The sequence below is a fragment of the Triticum dicoccoides genome, chromosome 7A, assembly GCF_002162155.2.
Source record: "Triticum dicoccoides isolate Atlit2015 ecotype Zavitan chromosome 7A, WEW_v2.0, whole genome shotgun sequence".
NCBI classification, from domain to species: Eukaryota; Viridiplantae; Streptophyta; class Magnoliopsida; order Poales; family Poaceae; genus Triticum; species Triticum dicoccoides.
In genome coordinates this window covers 548,687,917-548,705,981 of record NC_041392.1, presented here as the reverse complement: position 1 = coordinate 548,705,981, position 18,065 = coordinate 548,687,917, and the positions used below count along the sequence as shown (strand labels likewise).

The 18,065-nt window shown below is 51.5% G+C and overlaps 1 protein-coding gene across 1 annotated transcript; it reads right to left on the bottom strand.

The window, feature by feature from the left end:
* Positions 1–11,550: 11,550 nt before the first annotated feature.
* LOC119332502 (serine/threonine-protein phosphatase PP2A-1 catalytic subunit) lies at positions 11,551–17,838 on the bottom strand. The gene is made up of 6 exons (XM_037605680.1): positions 17,371–17,838; positions 15,920–16,034; positions 13,293–13,401; positions 13,114–13,191; positions 12,215–12,406; positions 11,551–12,042 (listed from the first exon to the last, which is right to left on the bottom strand). The coding sequence occupies exons 1-6, from the start codon at positions 17,621–17,623 to the stop codon at positions 11,869–11,871; spliced, it is 921 nt and encodes a 306-aa protein (XP_037461577.1). The 5' UTR covers positions 17,624–17,838; the 3' UTR covers positions 11,551–11,868.
* Positions 17,839–18,065: the final 227 nt, after the last annotated feature.

The window sequence follows — 18,065 nt, the reverse complement described above, 5'->3', positions numbered from 1 at the left end:
CTCGCCTAAGTTACAAAAATCCTACCGAGTGGAGAGCAACCCTCTCACTCGGAGGCTTAGCTGCAGTCCAAGCACTCGCCTAAGTTACAAAAATCCTACCGAGTGGAGAGCAACCCTCTCACTCGGAGGCTTAGCTGCAGTCCAAGCACTCGCCTAAGTTATGAAAATCCTACCGAGTGAAGAGCAAACCTCTCACTCGGAGGCTTAGCTGCAGCCCAGTGCTAGCCTAAGTTATCAAAATCCTACCGAGTGAAGAGTAAACCTCTCACTCGGGGGCTTAGCTGCAGCCCAGTGCTCGCCTAAGTTACAAAAATCCTACCGAGTGGTAAGCCGGGCTTCCACTCGGAGGCTTAGCCGCAGTCCAGTGCTCGCCTAAGTGGACTAAAGAATAAGTCGATTGCAGTAAAGACGCCTTGCTTTGAACCTGCAAAAGACATTTCGAGCCAAAGGCAATCATATACAAGCACCAAATTCAAGTTTGAATCGATATCTAAAGGAACCGAAAGTGCTCAGGCGTTAAGCCTGTTAAGGTTTATCGGTTACAATTCCACTCGGCATACCGAGGCAAATTTAAAGCGTCGAGCCAGAAGAAGTTTTTTACCCCTCCTGTGGAGGGCTGGAAGGTGCAACGAACTCATCAAGGTCAATTCCGTCGGCGATCCGAGTGGCAGCCGCAAGGAAAGTTTCCATAAAGGACCTGAAGTCGTGTTTCTTGGTGTTGGCCACCCAAAGGGCCGCCAGCTTCTCTTCTCGCGCGTCTTTACAGTGGACTCGGGCCAGACACAGAGCAACATCTGCACCACACCGAGCCGAGGACTTCTTCCATTCCTGCACTCGACCAGGGATCGTGTTCAAGCGGGCCATCAGCGACTCAAGGTCATTCTGAAGTGTCTCCTCAGGCCAGAGCGTCGAGTCGATGCGAGATGTGGCGGCCTTCAGCCTTGCGAGATAGTCCACGACAGCTGTAACACGGGACTCCAGTCGGAAAACATCCATGGCAACTTCGTCGTTCACCGGAGAATTGACGGGGTCGAGGTTTGGCTCCAGCCGGCTAGTTTCTTCTTCAAAGTTTTGACAAAATTCCGCAAGGGTGATCACTAAGTCAAGGGGATGGTCGAATGGAAAAACCACAATTGGAAATGTTTGTCGAGCATAGAGGTTTACCTTCAAGCATAAGAAACAGCTTCTTGGCAAGACCACTCAGGAAGGCCTCCAGATCGTTTTTCTTCCCAGTCAACTTACTGACTTGGTCGGTCAGGGCAGCTTTATCAGTTTTTAGTCGACTGACCTCCTTGTTGGCGATCCCAAGAGCAGCTTTCAGATTGGTATTGTCTTGTTCAAGCTTGGTGACTGAAGCTAACTTCTCGTCAGCAAGCTTGATCTTCTCAGCTAGTTCGAGGTCTTTCTTCTGCTGGGCCTCCCTTACCTTACCTGCAAGTTACAGCAAGATCAGATTTTGAAACAAGCAAGGGGAAAAGCAGTCGTCAGGGTCTCACCAAACATACCTTCGGTCTCCTCCTTTGCCTTCGTCAGCTTCTCCTGAACCAGCTTCAAGCTCAGCTCGAGTTGAGTGTGCTTGTTTTCCAGCTCAGAGTAGCGAGCCACAAGATCACAGGAGTTCTGCGAAGAACCAATCGACTAAATGTCAAATATAATTCACTTCCGAGTGAGAAAGGAAAAAACACACGTTTCTAAGACTACAGCCGAATACAAGCATTCGACCGTAGTCTCGGGGACTACACCCAGTGGGTGCACTCAGCGTGCCCCCACTAATCCTGTTGAAGATAAAGTCGACCAGTCGACCTCAAAAAAAAAGGAGATGTATTCTTTAAGACTGTAATCAACTGCAAGCAGTCGACCACAGTCTCGGGGACTACACCCAGTGGGTGCACTCAGCGTGCCCCCACCGGTTTGTGAAATCCAGTCGACATAGTCGACTGACAGAAAAATTGACATTATAAAGCCTAAGGCCGACTGCCAGCAGTCGACCTTAGCCTTGGGGACTACACCCAGCGGGTGCACTCAGCGTGCCCCCGCTAACACGGAGTTTAATCGACACACCCAGTGGGTGACTACTATAAATTCCAGAAAGGAAAAGTTTTTGGTAGCATATCCAACAGAACAAACGGTAGTCGACTGACCTGAACATTGCTTTGGAGGGCAGAACTGGCGTCATAAGCTGCCTGGCTCGCATCCCGGATGGTCTTCAACTGCTCCATCATGATTCCCGCCTGGCGTATTGCCTCCTTCGCCGCGCCAGCTTGGTCCTCTGGGACATGGTGCGTCGTGAAGAGGGAGGGCTGCTGAGCACTCGTCAATGGATCTGCGAAGGACACCGTGTGTCGAGTGGTGTTCTCTTCCTCCGCAATCAGAATCTCAGGCGCCGTCACATCCTGGGGCACCTTGCTGGCAGACGCTTTCCTACTCCTTCTGCGTTTCAGCGGTTCCTCATCCTCATCATCATCAGGGAGATTGATAACAGTGGTGGGTGGAGCTACGGAGAAGAATCAGGATCAGAGGTCGCGAGTCAGTCGACTAAAAACGGCGTTAAGAATATAGTACCTGGTTTTGAAGTTGCTGCGTCCTCCATCTCATGGTCATCAGCCCGGGTTGAGGTCTCAGAAGTAGCAGCACTGCAACTCCAAAGGATCAGTCGACTAACTTCAGCGTCGACCAGAGACAAAGTTCACACAAAATAAGAAGACTTAAGCAACACGATTACCCTGATATGGTGGGGATGGACACCTTCATCTTCGGCAGGAGCTTGATCGGCTTCGACGAGGCCGCCCTGGGCTGCTTCGGCGCCTTTTCAGTCGGCACTGGAGAGGTGGTCCGAGGGCGTTTGGTCGACTGAGCGGCGGTCGCAACCCCCTTACCACGTTCAGTCGAAGGGTCGTGGACAAGCTTCGACCGCCTTTCCGAGCGCGGTGGTACGACCTCCTCCTCCTCTTCCTCCTCGTCTTCAACGTCATCTTCATCACCGTCATCTTCATCATCGTCATCATCATCCTCTGCAACGTCCGAGTCCCATTCCTCCTCGTCCTGGCTCTCGCCCCCACTCGCCTCACCCTCCTCAGTCGGAGCTTGTGCCCCATTGGGCATCGAGTACAGCTCGGTGAGGGCCTAGCAGATATCAAGACAAGGATCAATCGACCAGTCAACAGGATAAACAGAAATGAATGTGACAAGAACACAGTGGAGAGCAGAGCAAACATACCTTGTTTGGATCGCTGTTGTGGTCGAGTGGAGGAATCCTTCTGGCTCCACGTGGGTTATCCTTGTTTCCGGTAACGGCTACCATCCATCTTTCCAGAGTGACATCGTCGACTGCTTCTGGATGGACTCGAGTCTCGTCTTCAGTCCCACAGTACAACCACATGCAGTGGCTCCGGAACTGAAGGGGCTGGATGCGACGCCTAAGGAAGACCTCCAGGAGATCCATGCCCGTCACTCCCTCCCGAACCAACTGCACCACGCGCTCCATCAACATCTTCACGTCAGCTTTCTCCTCCGGAATCAACTTCAGAGAGGAGGGCTTGTTCACTCGGTCCATGGTAAACTGAGGGAGTCCACTCGACTGCCCCGGCGTCGACTGGTCCTGGCAGTAGAACTAAGTCGACTGCCAGCCTCTGACCGACTCGGGAAAGGTCATGGGCGGGAAGGTGCTCTTATTCCTCACCTGGATGCCCAGACCCCCACACATTTGGACGACTCGGGTCCTTTCATCGCCTGGGCTCGCCTTCTTCACGGTCTGAGAGCGACACGTGAATATATGCTTGAACAAACCCCAGTGCGGTCGACAGCCCAGGAAACCCTCACACATGGACACGAACGCGGCAAGATAGGCAATAGAATTTGGGGTAAAGTGGTGGAGCTGCGCTCCAAAGAAGTTCAAGAAGCCACGGAAGAAAATACTCGGCGGCAAAGAAAATCCACGATCAACATGGGTGGCCAAGAGCACACACTCACCCTCTTCTGGCTGGGGCTGCCACTCCTTCCCCGGAAGCCTCGCAGCTCCATGAGGGATCAAGCCCTCGTTGGCCATGTCGAGGAGGTCTTTCTCTGTGATGGTCGACTGGATCCAGTCTCCTTGGACCCAGCCCTTCGACAGGCGGGATATGGACGAGGACCCGCCGCGGCTGGTAGATCTCCCCTTTGCCTTCTCCGACGCCGACGCCTTCTTCGCACGTTCCAGCGCCGCCGTCTTCTCCTTGGCCATGGTTGCTGGCGAGATGCGCGAAGGGAAGTTGTGCGGGGGCGAGAGCGAGCGCGCTGGACGGGGACGAAGGGAGCAGAGAGAGAGAGAATGCTGAGGCACAGTACAGAAATCCTCGCCGGGCGCATTTATAAGGTCCCTTCCGAGTGGATGACAGGTGGGCCCGGTCGATCTAATCATATCCAGGAACAGTTATGCAGACGGGATACGTGGCGAAGAAAGCGGCGCGGAGATCGAGGCGTCTATGTCCCGTCCCATCCGAACGCCGCGGTCCGCTCCGCTTCGCGCGCGTCCCCAAATTTCGCATCCCGCGGAATCCGCGAACGGCAGATCAATCTGTCAGACGCGGGGTTTCCCGCGATCCGTCGCTCGGAGATCGTCGAAGCCCGAAAGATCACTCGACGAAAGAAGAGAATGGATCGAGTCGACTGAAGACAAGTTGCTCACTACCGACGAAGAGATTCTTTGGTCCAGAACAACGCACGACCAGTGTGCAAAGGTTAATCGGAAACAACATCAACTCCTTCCTCACTCGAAGCCTCAATCCATTCGGGGGCTAATGATGGGGTCATGTACCTAGGGTAGGGTCATGGACCTGGTCTAAGTGCCTTGCCCAAGGACACCCTTAGAAGAGGTCGCCTTCCAGTCGACCAACGAGGGACTCACTCGACTGACTTGAAGGACTCGACCATGAAGACTCACTCGACCACCAGGAGGTCAAGAGGCACTCTACACTGCAACGGCCTGTAATTAAGTAGGCTTTATGATAGTAAAGACACTTTATGTGGGGCGTTACCAGTAACGCCCCAGACTTAACTCACCTTAAACCCTCTCCTACGTGGGCTGGCTGGGGTCCTGGCGCACTCTATATAAGCCACCCCCCTCCACAGGTAGAAGGGTTCGGCATCTTGTAACTCACATACTCATAATCCACTCGACCGCCTCCGGGCTCCGAGACGTAGGGCTATTACTTCTTCCGAGAAGGGCCTGAACTCGTACATCCCTTGTGTTTACAACCTCTCCATAGCTAGGACCTTGCCTCTGCATACCTACCCCCCACTCTACTGTCAGGCTTAGAACCACGACAGTCGGCGCTGCTAGGACGGGCGGTGTGGCCAGCATCTTCTTCAGCTCGTGAAAAGCTTGGTCGGCCTGGTCGTTCCACTCGAAGTGAGTGCTCTTCTTTATGAGGCGGTAGAGGGGGAGAGCTTTCTCTCCGAGCCGGCTGATGAAGCGGTTCAAGGAGGCCAAGCATCCGGTGAACTTTTGGATGTCTCGAAGCTTGGTGGGGATCGCCATTCTCTCGATGGCCTTGATCTTCACCGGGTTGCATTCGATGCCGCGTTCGGAGACCAGGAAGCCTAGGAGCTGGTCGGCTGGCACTCCGAACACGCATTTCTCGGGGTTGAGCTTGATTTGGAACCGGCGTAGGTTCTCAAACGTTTCTTTGAGGTCTCCCAGCAAGGTGCCGCGCTTCTCCGTCTTCACCACAATGTCATCCACGTAGACGTGAGCGTTTCTGCCGAGTTGCTTGAGGAGGCACTTCTGCATGCAACGCTGAAAAGTGGCACCGGCATTTCTCAAGCCGAATGTCATAGTCAGGTAGCAGAAGGCTCCAAATGGCGTGATGAAGGCGGTCTTCAGGCGGTCGTCCGGATCTAGCTTTATCTGGTGATATCCTGAGTAAGCATCCAAGAAACTCAACAGCTCGCATCCGGCCGTGGAATCTATCACTTGGTCAATCCTCGGTAGGGCAAAGGGATCTTTGGGGCAAGCGTTGTTGAGGCTCGTGTAGTCTATACACATGTGCCACTTGTTGTTCTTCTTTAGCACGAGGACCGGGTTGGCGAGCCACTCTGGAAAGAAAACTTCCATAATGAAGCCGGTTGCCAGAAGCCGGGCTATCTCCTCTCCCACAATCCTGCATTTCTCCTCCGACAGTCGGCGAAGGGGTTGTTTGACTGGCTTTGCATCTTCTCGGACGTGTAGTTTGTGCTCGGCGAATTCCTTCGGAACACCCGGCATGTCCTTGGGGGACCATGCAAAGATGTCTCGATTCTCACAGAGGAAATCGGCGAGCTCGCCTTCCTATTTGCTGTTTAGGTTTGCCCCGATGACGGCAAACCTCTCTGGGTGCTCGGGGTCAAGAGGTATCTTCTTCGTCTCCTTGGCCGGCTGGAAAGATCCTTGAGCGTCATGCTCCTTGGGATCGGGGGACACGGCCGACTACTTGCCGGCTATGGCCACGACTCGGTCCAACATCTTCTTTTCTTCGATAATCACAAGGGACTCGGCCAGCCGGCTGTTGGCTGCTGCGCACTCAAAGGACTTCTTGTAATCGCCGGCTACGGTGATGATGCCTTTGGTTCTTGGTATCTTCATCTTGAGGTATGCATAGTGGGGAACTGCCATGAATTTGGCCAAGGCAGGTCGGCCAAGCAACACGTGGTAGGGGCTCTCCAGATCCACCACTTCAAACCATATTGCTTCCCGGCGGAAATGCTCCTTGTCCCCAAAGAGTACATCAATCTTGATCTTGCCAATGGGGGCGCAGGACAGGCCGGGTACGATGCCATGGAACACTGTCCGAGTAGGCGTGAGTTGCTTCGTCTTGACATTTAGCTTCTCCAGGGTGTCACGGTACAGGATGTTGATGCTGCTCCCACCGTCTACCAGCACGCGGGAGAAGCGGGTAGCGCGTCTGTCCGTCGCGAGGGTGGCTTCCAGGACCAATGCATAAGAGCCGGGAGACGGCATCGCCTCTGGATGGTCGGCCCGGCTCCAGCTGATGGGTTTTTCTGACCAATGCATGTGTCCGGCGGGGTTGGCAGCGACCACGCTGACTTCCTGGTTCTCTCGGCGTTTGCTGCGCCGGTCTTCGGGCTGGCTTGTAAAGACAATGTAGGTTGCTTGCTCGTCGGGGAATTCGTCATGCACGGCTCCGACTGCGGGCCGAGCGGCCGGAGGCGGCGGAGCCGGAGGCGGCGGGCCGGCAGGCGGAGGCGGCGCGAGCCCTTCGCCTTTGAAGATTCGGGTGAGCCAATGGCACTTCCGGGTTGTGTGGTTGGACGGCTTCGCGCCGCTATGGAATTTGCACGGGGCGTCGAGAGTTTGCTCGTAGGAGAAGGCCGGCTGCCAAGCCGGCCAGCCGCCCTTGGGCTTCTTGGGCGCGGGTCGCCCTTCAGGCAGCGCGTCTTCGACTGTGGCCACCTGCCGACTGGCGGGAGGCGGCGCGGGGCCCTTGCGCTTGTGGTCGTTCAGTGTGGGCGTCGGCCGGAATCCCCAGCCGGCGTCTTGGGTGCCGGGTTGAGTACTTTTCTGGACGCGTCTACCCGAAGCTCGGTCTTCATTAAGGAGTCGGCGGTGGCGTACTTGTCCGCTATGTCCAGAAGCTCGTCGAGGGTAGTCGGCTCGTCGCAGAGAAGCTTGTGCTTGAGGAGGGTACCTTCTCGGCACCCGGCGGTGAAGTATTCGATGGCTTGCACCTCGTGCACCCCCTCGCAAGAGTTGCGGAGCTCGGCCCAACGCGTGAGGTAGTCGCGAGTGGACTCGGCTGGGCCCTGTACGCACAGGGAGAGCTGCCTGGGCTTGGGGGGCCGCTTGTAGGTGCTGGTGAAGTTGCAGATGAAAGCTTCGGTGAAATCTAGCCAGCTGTTGATGCTGAGAGGCTTGAGGCTGTTGAGCCAGGTCCGCGCCGTGCCTTGCAGCATGAGGGGCATGTACTTCACGGCAACGCGCCGGTTGCCGTTGGCTATGCTGACCGCTGTGGAGTAGTCGATCAACCAATCTTCCGGCTTCACGGAGCCGTTGTACTTGGACGTGTCTCTTGGGAGCGAGAACCCTTTGGGGAAAGGCTCGTCGCGGATGCGGGAGCCGAAACAAGGCGGGCCGACATCGTCTTCTTCTTCCAGCGCCAGGGATCGCGCCAGGCGGTCGATCCGATGGCGGGCGTCGTTCTCGCCGACTCCTTCGCGGTGACCTAGTCGGCCGCTGAGAGTCAGGTGCGCCACTGGCGGCGGGGTGGGATATCTCTCTCCACGGGGTCGAGGCGGAGGCGGGTTGCCCCGCCATTCCATGGCTCGGGGATGGCCGTCCGTGTCTCGCTCGATGGAGATTCGGGTCCGGCTTCGGCTGGCAGCCGGCTCTTTCTCGCGCCGCGCGCGGTCTCTGCCCGTAGTCGGCGTCCGGGACGTCGCGCCGTGATCTCGGCGCAGGGGAGGACTTTCCGCGCGGGCGTCGGCTTCGTGCCGCTGCGCGGCTGCATCGATCAGCTGCTGGATGCTCCGGGTCATGTGGGGGAGTTCTTCGGCCTCCAAGCCATCCAACTCGTCCACGGCCGTCTGGGCGGCACGCAAGTTCTCGAGCGGAGTGGCATAGACCGGGCGGTCGACTCCCAACACGTCGGCGATGACGGCGCCGCGTTGCTTGACAATGCCGGCCCGGCTTGGCCCGCCCGGGGCAGGCGTACCGAAGGTGGCGCGGTCAGCTTCGCGCTGGTAGGCCTCAGTGAGGCGTCTCACGGAAGCCAGCCTCCGGCCCTCTGCGAGGAGGGCGAGGCGGCGAGCCTCCAGTGCTTCAGCATCGGCGTCAGCCGGAAGGGGGATGGACAAGTCGTGGACCGCCGCGTGTGGGGCGTCGTGGGCGCTCTCGTCAGCAGCGCCGTCGTGGCCGATGACCATCACCTTGGTGGCGACAGCGTCGCAGCTATCGGCTCGGGGAAGCGGGTCGTTGTAGATCACGACGTTGGCGGGGAAGGTGTCGAAGGAGGCCGTGCCGGAGTCGACAGGCATCGGGTCGGTGGAGCCAACGGACTCCAGATCCACAGCGGGCTCGCTGGAGACATGGAGCTGGCCGAGGAGGTTGGCGAGGTGGTCGGTGCCCGCATCGGAGGCAAGCTCGTCGGAGAGGAGGGTTTCGTTGAGGAGATTGGCGAGGCTGCTCGCCGCGCAGATACTGGTGACGCCTTGCAGCGCGTCATGGCAAGCGCCGTCGGGCGTGCCGGGCTGGCTACGCTCGCGGGGGAGAAAGAGGGTTCCCGTCCAGAACAGGTTTCCGGACGACGGTGCACCTGGCCACACGGTGGGCGCCAAATGTCGGGTAGTAGGTGCGACATATGCCAACGGGTGGCTTATCATTGTGGGAGCCAGTAAGACGTCGCCGGTGCCTGGAAACGGGATGAGGCGAAGACATGCACGCCGGCGAATCTTACCCAGCTTCGGGGCTCTCCGTGGAGATAACACCCCTAGTGCTGCTCTGCGGGGTCTCCGCATGATCACTAGATGGACAAGTAGCTACACAATGCTCCTTGAGCTGTTCGGTGGGAGGAGGAAGAAGGGCACGGCTCGCCTGCTTCTTCTCCTTGTGTGGTGTCTAAAACTAGCTGGGGGTCCAACCCTTTGCATGGGTGTCCCGGGGGGTTTATATAGGCCTACCCCCCGGGGGTACAATGGTAATCCGGCTGGGCGTGGGGCCCAGGCGTTTGTGTCTTCGCTCTCCGGCTTCTGCGCCGGCTGCTGGGGCCCGCCGGCTGGTGGGTCCCGCCGGCTGCCGGCTCCCTGGTCGACAGGCAGGCCCCACTGTCCAGGGCCTTGTCGGTGGCTGGTTACTGTTGCTCAATCTTGGTGACGAGGGCTTCGCCGAGGTAAGCATGGCTACAGTGCTGCCGTCCGGCGGGTGACAACTGTAGCCTCACCGCGTCTTGTCTCCTTAATGGGGGCGTCTCCTTCGAGGGGGTGGTAAGCCGGCTGGAGAGAGCTGGCTCCGTCTCGGGCCGACTGGGGGAGGCCAGGCCGCCTTCAGGTGTCTCTCTGCCTGAAGGGGCCCACCGCCCGTGGGCCGTACTGGTAATCCGTCGTGGATGACATCAGGGTCAGTGTGGCAACAGTGCCGCGCCGGACGGGTCATGGCCACCCGTACGGCACACTGTGCCAGGCGTGCTCCGGGATTCGGGGGTGGCAGGCTTCACTGTAGCCACGCCCCGTCTCATCGCCGCTAGGTGGATGCAAACTTTGAGGGTACAGCCTCGACCGCTTTATGGGAGCCGGCTTCCTGGAGTCGGCCTCCTCGCGGCCGACTTCTCGAAGTCGGCCCCCCCATGGCTTTCTTCATGAGGGCTAAAGTCGGGCCGCCTTCCAATAGCCGGCCTGGGAGACAGCCGGCCAGGGGAAGGCGGCCCCATGTCTTGGATTCCTGAGAGCCGGACGGGCTCGTAATTTTTTCAGAAGGGCCAGGGGAAGCCGGCTAGGCTACCATGGCTATTTACTCCGACAGTCATCCGTCCGAGCGCCATGCCCGCAAGGAATTGAAAAAATAACTTAAAATACTAGTGGGATTCCCCTCTCGCCATCCGCTGTCAGAGTGACAAGCGGAGGGGAGGAAAATAGACAAGTTCATCCATGGATCTTGGAAGCGAAAAGTTTACATTGGCCAAGAGGAAAGAGAGGAAAGAAAACCACACATGCTAACTCAGGTGTTAAACTTCTGTTCTTTCTTTGTCCGCTTAAGGGGATTGTTTACACTGGTCTGATATCTTACTGCAGGGATATATTTCATAACACGGTTCATCCATCTCTTGTTGAAGCCTCTTTACCATCACGTTCTTAAAAAAAAACATTCGACACTCAAGCTCGAGGGTCACATGACTGTGGCTGCCTTTTCTTTGTGTTGCAAGAAATTTGTCAACTCATGTGCTAATAGAGCATCACCTGCAATGATTCTACCTGGCACAAGGGCGCTTCGGATTTTGTTTTTTATGACCACTAAAGAAAACTACTTAAATATAACTCATAATTTCAATTCTAAAGTTACTAGCCACACATAAGGTGTTGTTGGCAATTGGTAGAATAAACTTGAGTCAATAGGTTTCAATACAGTTTTATATACCGGACTACAGAGAATTATAGGTCTTTGATCCTTGATCTTCTCTGGGGTTTTTTTTTTACTTTGTAGATTGTATCGATAGTAGTGTTATTCCAGTAGGGACTTCAATCGGCCTCATCTTTCACCCAACTCCTGCATCGTCGTGCAGCCTTTTAATGGTGTTCCTCCGTTTCTCTCTGACGCAAACTGGTGGAAACAACTTGCACTTAATTCCCCTCCTTTTAACCAATGGGCTCTCCAGAAGGACTCACAGACGTTCCAGTTTTTCTTTGACGGGCAATGCATCTTAATATAGGTGCTGGCATGGTGATCCCAGCGAACTGTTATAAAGAGAACATAACAGGAAATTATGCACAAACATTGGAAAAAAACCCATACACAATTCACACAGACCAAGCAACTTTTGTCACTTGAGGCAGATCCTCCACAGGCCATACCAGACAACACAACATCCCTGAAATAAGGGAACTCTTCTGAAGAAGAGCATGAAATATGTTACGAGACGATTCTATTGCAGCTTCCCTTCTCTGTCTCGGAAACAATACAAAATGGAGATACAAAAAAAATACCAATGCAATGTACTTTTAACATGTCCTATGAGGTCCTGAGAAGCGGCAACCAAAATCTCCAAACAAAAGAATGAGAGGGAGGTACACAACTCAGCTCAAGGAATCCCATTTTCTAAGGACAGAGATCTACAGATCCAGCCAGGCAGTGCTGCGGATGAGAGGAGCACCAGCAGCACAAAGAGTTAAAAAAAGTCAACACCACGATTACAAAAAGTAGTCGGGGGTCTTGCGCGTTGTGTCTGGCTCGATTTGCCGCGGCGCTGGATCGAATTGGAGGAAGTTCTGATCCATGTTCTCCCCAATTTCGAGAATCGCAGCCATGTTACCACACCGGTAACAGTAGTTTGGCGCACTGAAAACTGTGACAACATTCTTCTCCTGCACAGTGATCGACATAAGGCAAATCAATTATTCAAGTTTCCTGCAAGGATGTTTTCCAGTCTGATGCGCAAATGCCAGAGATGAAGGGAAATTCTATGTGCATGTTCATGTTTAAGGAATTGTGCGAAAATGATTAGGGCCAAAGGAATCTAACACACTGGAAACCAACCTGTGCCCAATTGAACCCTTCCATCACAAGTTGATGGGCCCTTGAAATAAGGCTAAGACCATTTGTATGGTTAAATTGTTGTGCTATATCTTGTCCAAATGTGTAGCCTGCTCCTCTTGGTGAAATTCCCCACCCGCATCGGTCATCAGGATCAGACCACAAAAGATCACACATAGGTCCTTCATGCGGGACCTACAGCCATTTTAGAGAACAGACAAAAAGAAAAGTCAAGAGTATGACCAAAACGCAGAATACAGCACACATATTCTGCAGAAGACAAAAATTCTTGAACCCAAAGGTGCAATGAAGTAAGGTTCATGCAATATTAAGTCGACAATCTATACCAAGTACCAACCATATTGCACGTTTTAATTTTAAAGCCATTTTCCCACTAAAACTGAACTAGCAAGTAAAATTCGTGCAGGACTGGGGAACTGTGCAAACGACATAACTGCAACCAGTTAGAACACTTAGTCGACCTGGTCTTGGCAGAAAATGTAATTATATATCACGAAAGAACAATTCACTGTAACTTCTTAGACGAATTATCTATATAGTAAACCTCTTCGGGGATACTTGCTGTACATTGACGAGAAATTTACCACATCAGATAAATGCTTCTGAAGAATGCCAGGTGTGCCAATGCACATATGCAAGATAAATGAAATTCAATGGCAAAAAAGGGGGGGCTGCACATGACTTCCTTTGCTCAAGCCCAAGGATCGACTTTGGCCTTCTAAATAAAGATTCAGAATCTACACATTGTTCTGTTCTACTAGAGCTACATTGACCATATCAAAAATGTTTGCTGTGTCTATTGAGTAGTTCAAATCAACAGACTTCATGCATAAAATGATCCATATATTAGGCACCAGCTCAAACAGTAAAATGCAGTGTACCTCTTGTATGCGATCAAGAGAACGAATATTGTCCAATGTATCTAATGATGGAGAGAGACCACCATGGAGGCAAAACACCTGCAAAATAGAAATTTCTTCTTTAACCAGGCGTACATGGGAATGAATTTTATGTCCATAATAACAGAGCAAACCAACAAATTTGTTTGAAAAAAACAAACCTGGTTTTCTATAAGAGCTGTGAGAGGCAAATAATCAAACAAATCTGTGAAGTACTTCCAGACATTTGCATTTCCGTACTTTCGTAAGCATTCATCATAGAAGCCATACCTGTAGCCAAGAACTTGTCAGGAACACCTTCGAACACTATGGATAGGCTTGCATTTCAGAAAGTAGCACAATGCACACCCCAGGCTAAAGTTCAGATCACGATATAACTGTTATGCAGATAAAATGTATTCTTGGAATAACCATTTTCAGACCCAAGCCAGTTATCTCTTCTCTGCACGAAGTAAATCAGCATCAGGTTATGACTTATGTCACCTACTTCAGTATACCAGAGCGAACACAAACCCTACAATACATTAACTGCTAACATCTGAACTCCACATGGACCATTTACCATTGAATGAGATCTGGGAGTCAGCTAGCCACCCTCACAACTGACTTATTTGTCTATGACGGGTCTACTGAAGAGTCATGGATATGAGCTTCAGGTGCACCTAAATATGTCCATCTCGTCCATCCAAATATCATGTGAGAGTTCACCTACTTCAGTATACCAGAGCGAGCACAAACCCTACAATACATTAACTGCTAACATCTGAACTCCACATGGACCATTTACCATTGAATGAGATCTGGGAGTCAGCTAGCCACCCTCACAACTGACTTATTTGTCTGTGACGGGTCTACTGAAGAGTCATGGATATGAGCTTCAGGTGCACCTAAATATGTCCATCTCGTCCATCCAAATATCATGTGAGAGTTAACAAGTGTAAACCCAAAATATGGGTTCTACTGGATACTTCCATGACTTATTTTTTTCAAATATAAGAATATAACAGATCAGATAGAAGATGAAAGATTTATATTGTTCCAAAGGAAAGGAATGTAGAAGATTTTTGGATTTTCTTAGCACCTTTTTTATTTTACTGTTCACTGAGATCAGATGAGCTCAAGTGAAGAAATGGACATTCAAGGAATGCATCTTTATTTAGTTATATACTCGTATAACTGCCAGGCTACTGTGTAGCTATGTGCATTTCTTTTTTACCTCGGGATGTGATTGTTGACAGGAACCTTGTTACAGCCACACCACAGAGACAAGTGGATATAATTGAAACAAATATGTATTGTCAAATTTTGATATGGATAATTGGATATTTGATCATTTGATGGATAAGTAATATATTTCAAACAATAGGATGGTGCACAAAAATATAGGATAGAAACTGTGAAGAAACATCTCAGTCAAAATTGTTGCACTGGGTCAAAGCATGTCACGATGTAAAACTATGAAGCCTGAAGACCAATTCATAATGTCAAAAAAATAATGCTAGATATCCACCATTATTTGATTCTAAAAGCGAAAGCAGAGTTACATATATGATATACAGGGGTGGCAAGCCAGGCAGCCTCAACACAATATGGTATAAAGTTACTGCCAAAAACTACGGTTCTACATGCATTGTTGTCCAGTCATGTTATAGCGATATGATGACTAATTAAAAAATTATCAACCTTTGGGTAAAGAGTTTACACTGCTTATGATTACTTCCACATTTTTCTTGTATGTAGCAAATGAGATCTTTTTTTTCTTCTACTACAAATTTATAAGCTGTTTTGTTTCACCTTCATGTTGAAGTCCAAGGGGAATTGAAAGCCAAATTCCAAATCACAATTGATGTGATCTCCGGTCAAGAGCAGCTAGGGGTGACAGAAGAATTGAAAGCCAAATTCCAAATCACAATTGATGGTTTATACCATTTCGGATGGTCAAATCACAATATATCACCTTCAGACTTTTTCTCATGCACTTCCGAAGGCCGAAGCTTAGAGCTTGGCCAGTGCAGAAAGTCAGGAGCCTGGGTCAAATGCACAATTGTACCTTGGTTCGTACATTTGACTGAAACCATTACACACTGATCCATCGGCTGCACCTCCTCAAGTCATGATATCCCAAACTCTGTCCTACTTCACATCGCAAAATCATGATGCTGCAAATAATCTACAGTGGGTCCATCAGATGTGTCTTGCAGCAATACTTAGTGATCCCAACCCTGACCCACTGTAGCTGCCCCTAGTCAAAACAATACCACAAACACCTAGCCTCCAACACATCAGAAATTCATCATATCACGAAGAAGATTGTGTTGTGCAGCAATCCCACGTAGTAACAGGAGCAAGGTCCGACAGATTTGTTTCCACACTTAACGTTTCCTAATTTAATGTCTATGGTCTCATTGATTAAATTAACATATGGCTCGATGTGTGAACAGACCATTTGCCAATAATATTCAAGTATCATGTTATAGGTTTAGATTTTGGACAAGAATCTTCAATAAGTAGCAAGTAACTTAAAAGTAAAGAAGGCAAAAGTCACAAACCAGGAGACACCAAAGTAACATATGTACTAATCTTCTGACAGCGAAAACCTCTCAGTGCCTTTTCTACAACAAAGCATACTCGTGTCTGGAGATAATCCATTTCCAACTCAGCCATTCGAACAGATTTATGGAATAATGCCAATATGCTTTGCAGTAATTACAATTCAGAGAGTACTATGCTGAAGCTAGCAATTGGCAACTGCTGTAAGATTTTTCAGAATCGAGAAATAGGAACTCACACTTGAGTGATTTGTCGGCTCTCGTGATTTCCTCTCAATATTGTGATTCTGTCTCTATAACGAACTTTGAGAGCCACTAATAATGAAACAGTCTCCACTGAATAGTAGCCACGGTCTGCAGCAAATGTCCATAAAAATCAATGCAGTTATAACACAGAACCAAATGAACACGATCCAAAGAAAAATAAATTAATCAAATTATAGATAGAAAGGAAAGAACCCGTCAACTTAGCATAAATAATAGCATTTCTACCGAATGTCTACAAAATGATTATTGTTAATAAAGATACTCATTGAGTGGTGTCTTATTTGTCTGATTCATAGGTGTGCTGCATAAATACATCGGAAGCATGTGCTGTAGACACCATGGTTTTCAAAAGTAAGGGGCGCAACCCCCACAAATAATTACAAGTGGTTATAAATAAGGCAATACGCTAGCGCCCTAGAAATCTTGGGAACAGAGCAAACAGCACATAACAAGACAAAAACAAAAAGGCTGAGAGCTGGGTATACAATACCCACGTCCCATCTGGCTTAAAAGCCCATCATCTAATAGCCCCATCTACTCCTGTGACCTCAAAGCCCATCATCTAATAGCCCCATCTACTCCTGTGACCTAATTGCCACAACCACTCCCTTCTCCCTCACCGCAGCAGCGGAGCCACCCCGCTCCTCCCCATCCTCACATCATCAGACACCATCGCACAACCCTACCTTCTGCCTCGCAAAGCCCTCTCTTCACCCTCACCACAGCAGCACGGGAATGTATTTTACCAGCCCAGTATCAGCGACAAGTGGGCAGCGGCAGAAAATTCTCTGTGGGCCCCATATGCTAGATGGCTAAGGCGAGCGGAACAGCTTACCATCGAAGGGCAATGAAGCGACACCTTAGTCGACGAATGGTTGTCATTCTTACAACGTAATCATGCTGAGATCAGTTCTGAGAATGCTTGCCACGCAGGGAAAAGCATACGCGAATAACGACAAAAAAAAAATCCCTGTTTGTCGCTCTACCGGGCAGCCTTTCGCCTTGTTAAATGAGGCAACAAAAGTCCAAAACCATCGCTCCAATTCTCTAAATGCGCCGTTACTACAAGGAACACTTCAAGGATATCCATTCATGCCCATGAAAATCCCTTCATACTCTTCAATAAATTTTGCCTCGGTTGACATATCTAATCCGAAACAGCATCCACCCTATTTAATCAACAGAACAGGACCTAGCATGATGACACAATTCATTCCAGCAATCCATGGAACAACAGTAAGAAAAAATAAAAATCATTAGCGTGAACAATCTATTCGCAGCCCCGCCAGCTCAAACCTTCCAATCCACAGAGACCAGGAGGGGAGGATCTATCGAATTCGTAACCCGCCTAATCCTGGGAATCAGATCGATCGACCTGACCGAATCCTTTGTGCGGACAAGGCCGGGGGCGGCGGGGACCTACCGACGTAGTCGCCCATGAAAAGGTAGTTGGTGTCGGGGGTGTCGCCCCCGATGCGGAAGAGCTCGATGAGGTCGTAGAACTGGCCGTGGATGTCGCCGCAGACGGTGACGGGGCAGCGCACGGGCTGCACGTTCCACTCCTCCATGAGGATCGCCTTGGCCTGCTCGCAGAGCGCCTTGACCTCGGCGTCCGGCAGGAACTTGCAGTCCCGCAGCTGCGAGATCTGCCGGTCCAGATCCGAGTGCGACGGCATCGTCGCTGCGCGCCGCTTCCCTCCCTCACGCGCGCCTACGAGCTAGGGCGCCGCCGGCGAGGAGGGGGCGGGGGGGCGGGGCCGCTGGGCTGCCGACGGGCGGGATCGGGGGAGGAGGGGCGGACGGAGGAGGAGGGCGTGTTCATGCCTCCATTTTTTTTCCGCGTGTTTGCTATTGCAGGGAGGGACGGGGTGGGGGGATTTTTTCGCTGGCTGGCTGGCTGGCTGTGTGTGTGTGTGTTGGTATTTGTTTTGGTTTTGGCTTGGGCTCGGGTGATTTGGTCCTCCTGAGAATGATTTTTATGAGGTGTTTACGGGAGGAAAGCCCCCCGACGCGTACTTTCCAGGTGTAGAGGGACTAGAGAATGGCAGGATGTTCCGTGGAGCGGATGCATGTGGCTCTCCCTCTCGTGTGTGTGTGGCTGGCTTGGTCGTGTGCCTA

What these genes read in the sequence shown, in the direction of transcription:
- LOC119332502 (XM_037605680.1), bottom strand. Translation starts at nt 17,623, where the DNA reads ATGCCGTCGCACTCGGATCTGGACCGGCAGATCTCGCAGCTGCGGGAC. An exon ending in AGCCGACAAATCACTCAAGT is followed by an intron (nt 13,402 to 15,919) that starts GTGAGTTCCTAT and finishes TCTTGGCTACAG; the next exon opens with GTATGGCTTCTATGATGAAT. An exon ending in AAGGGTTCAATTGGGCACAG is followed by an intron (nt 12,043 to 12,214) that starts GTTGGTTTCCAG and finishes ATCACTGTGCAG; the next exon opens with GAGAAGAATGTTGTCACAGT.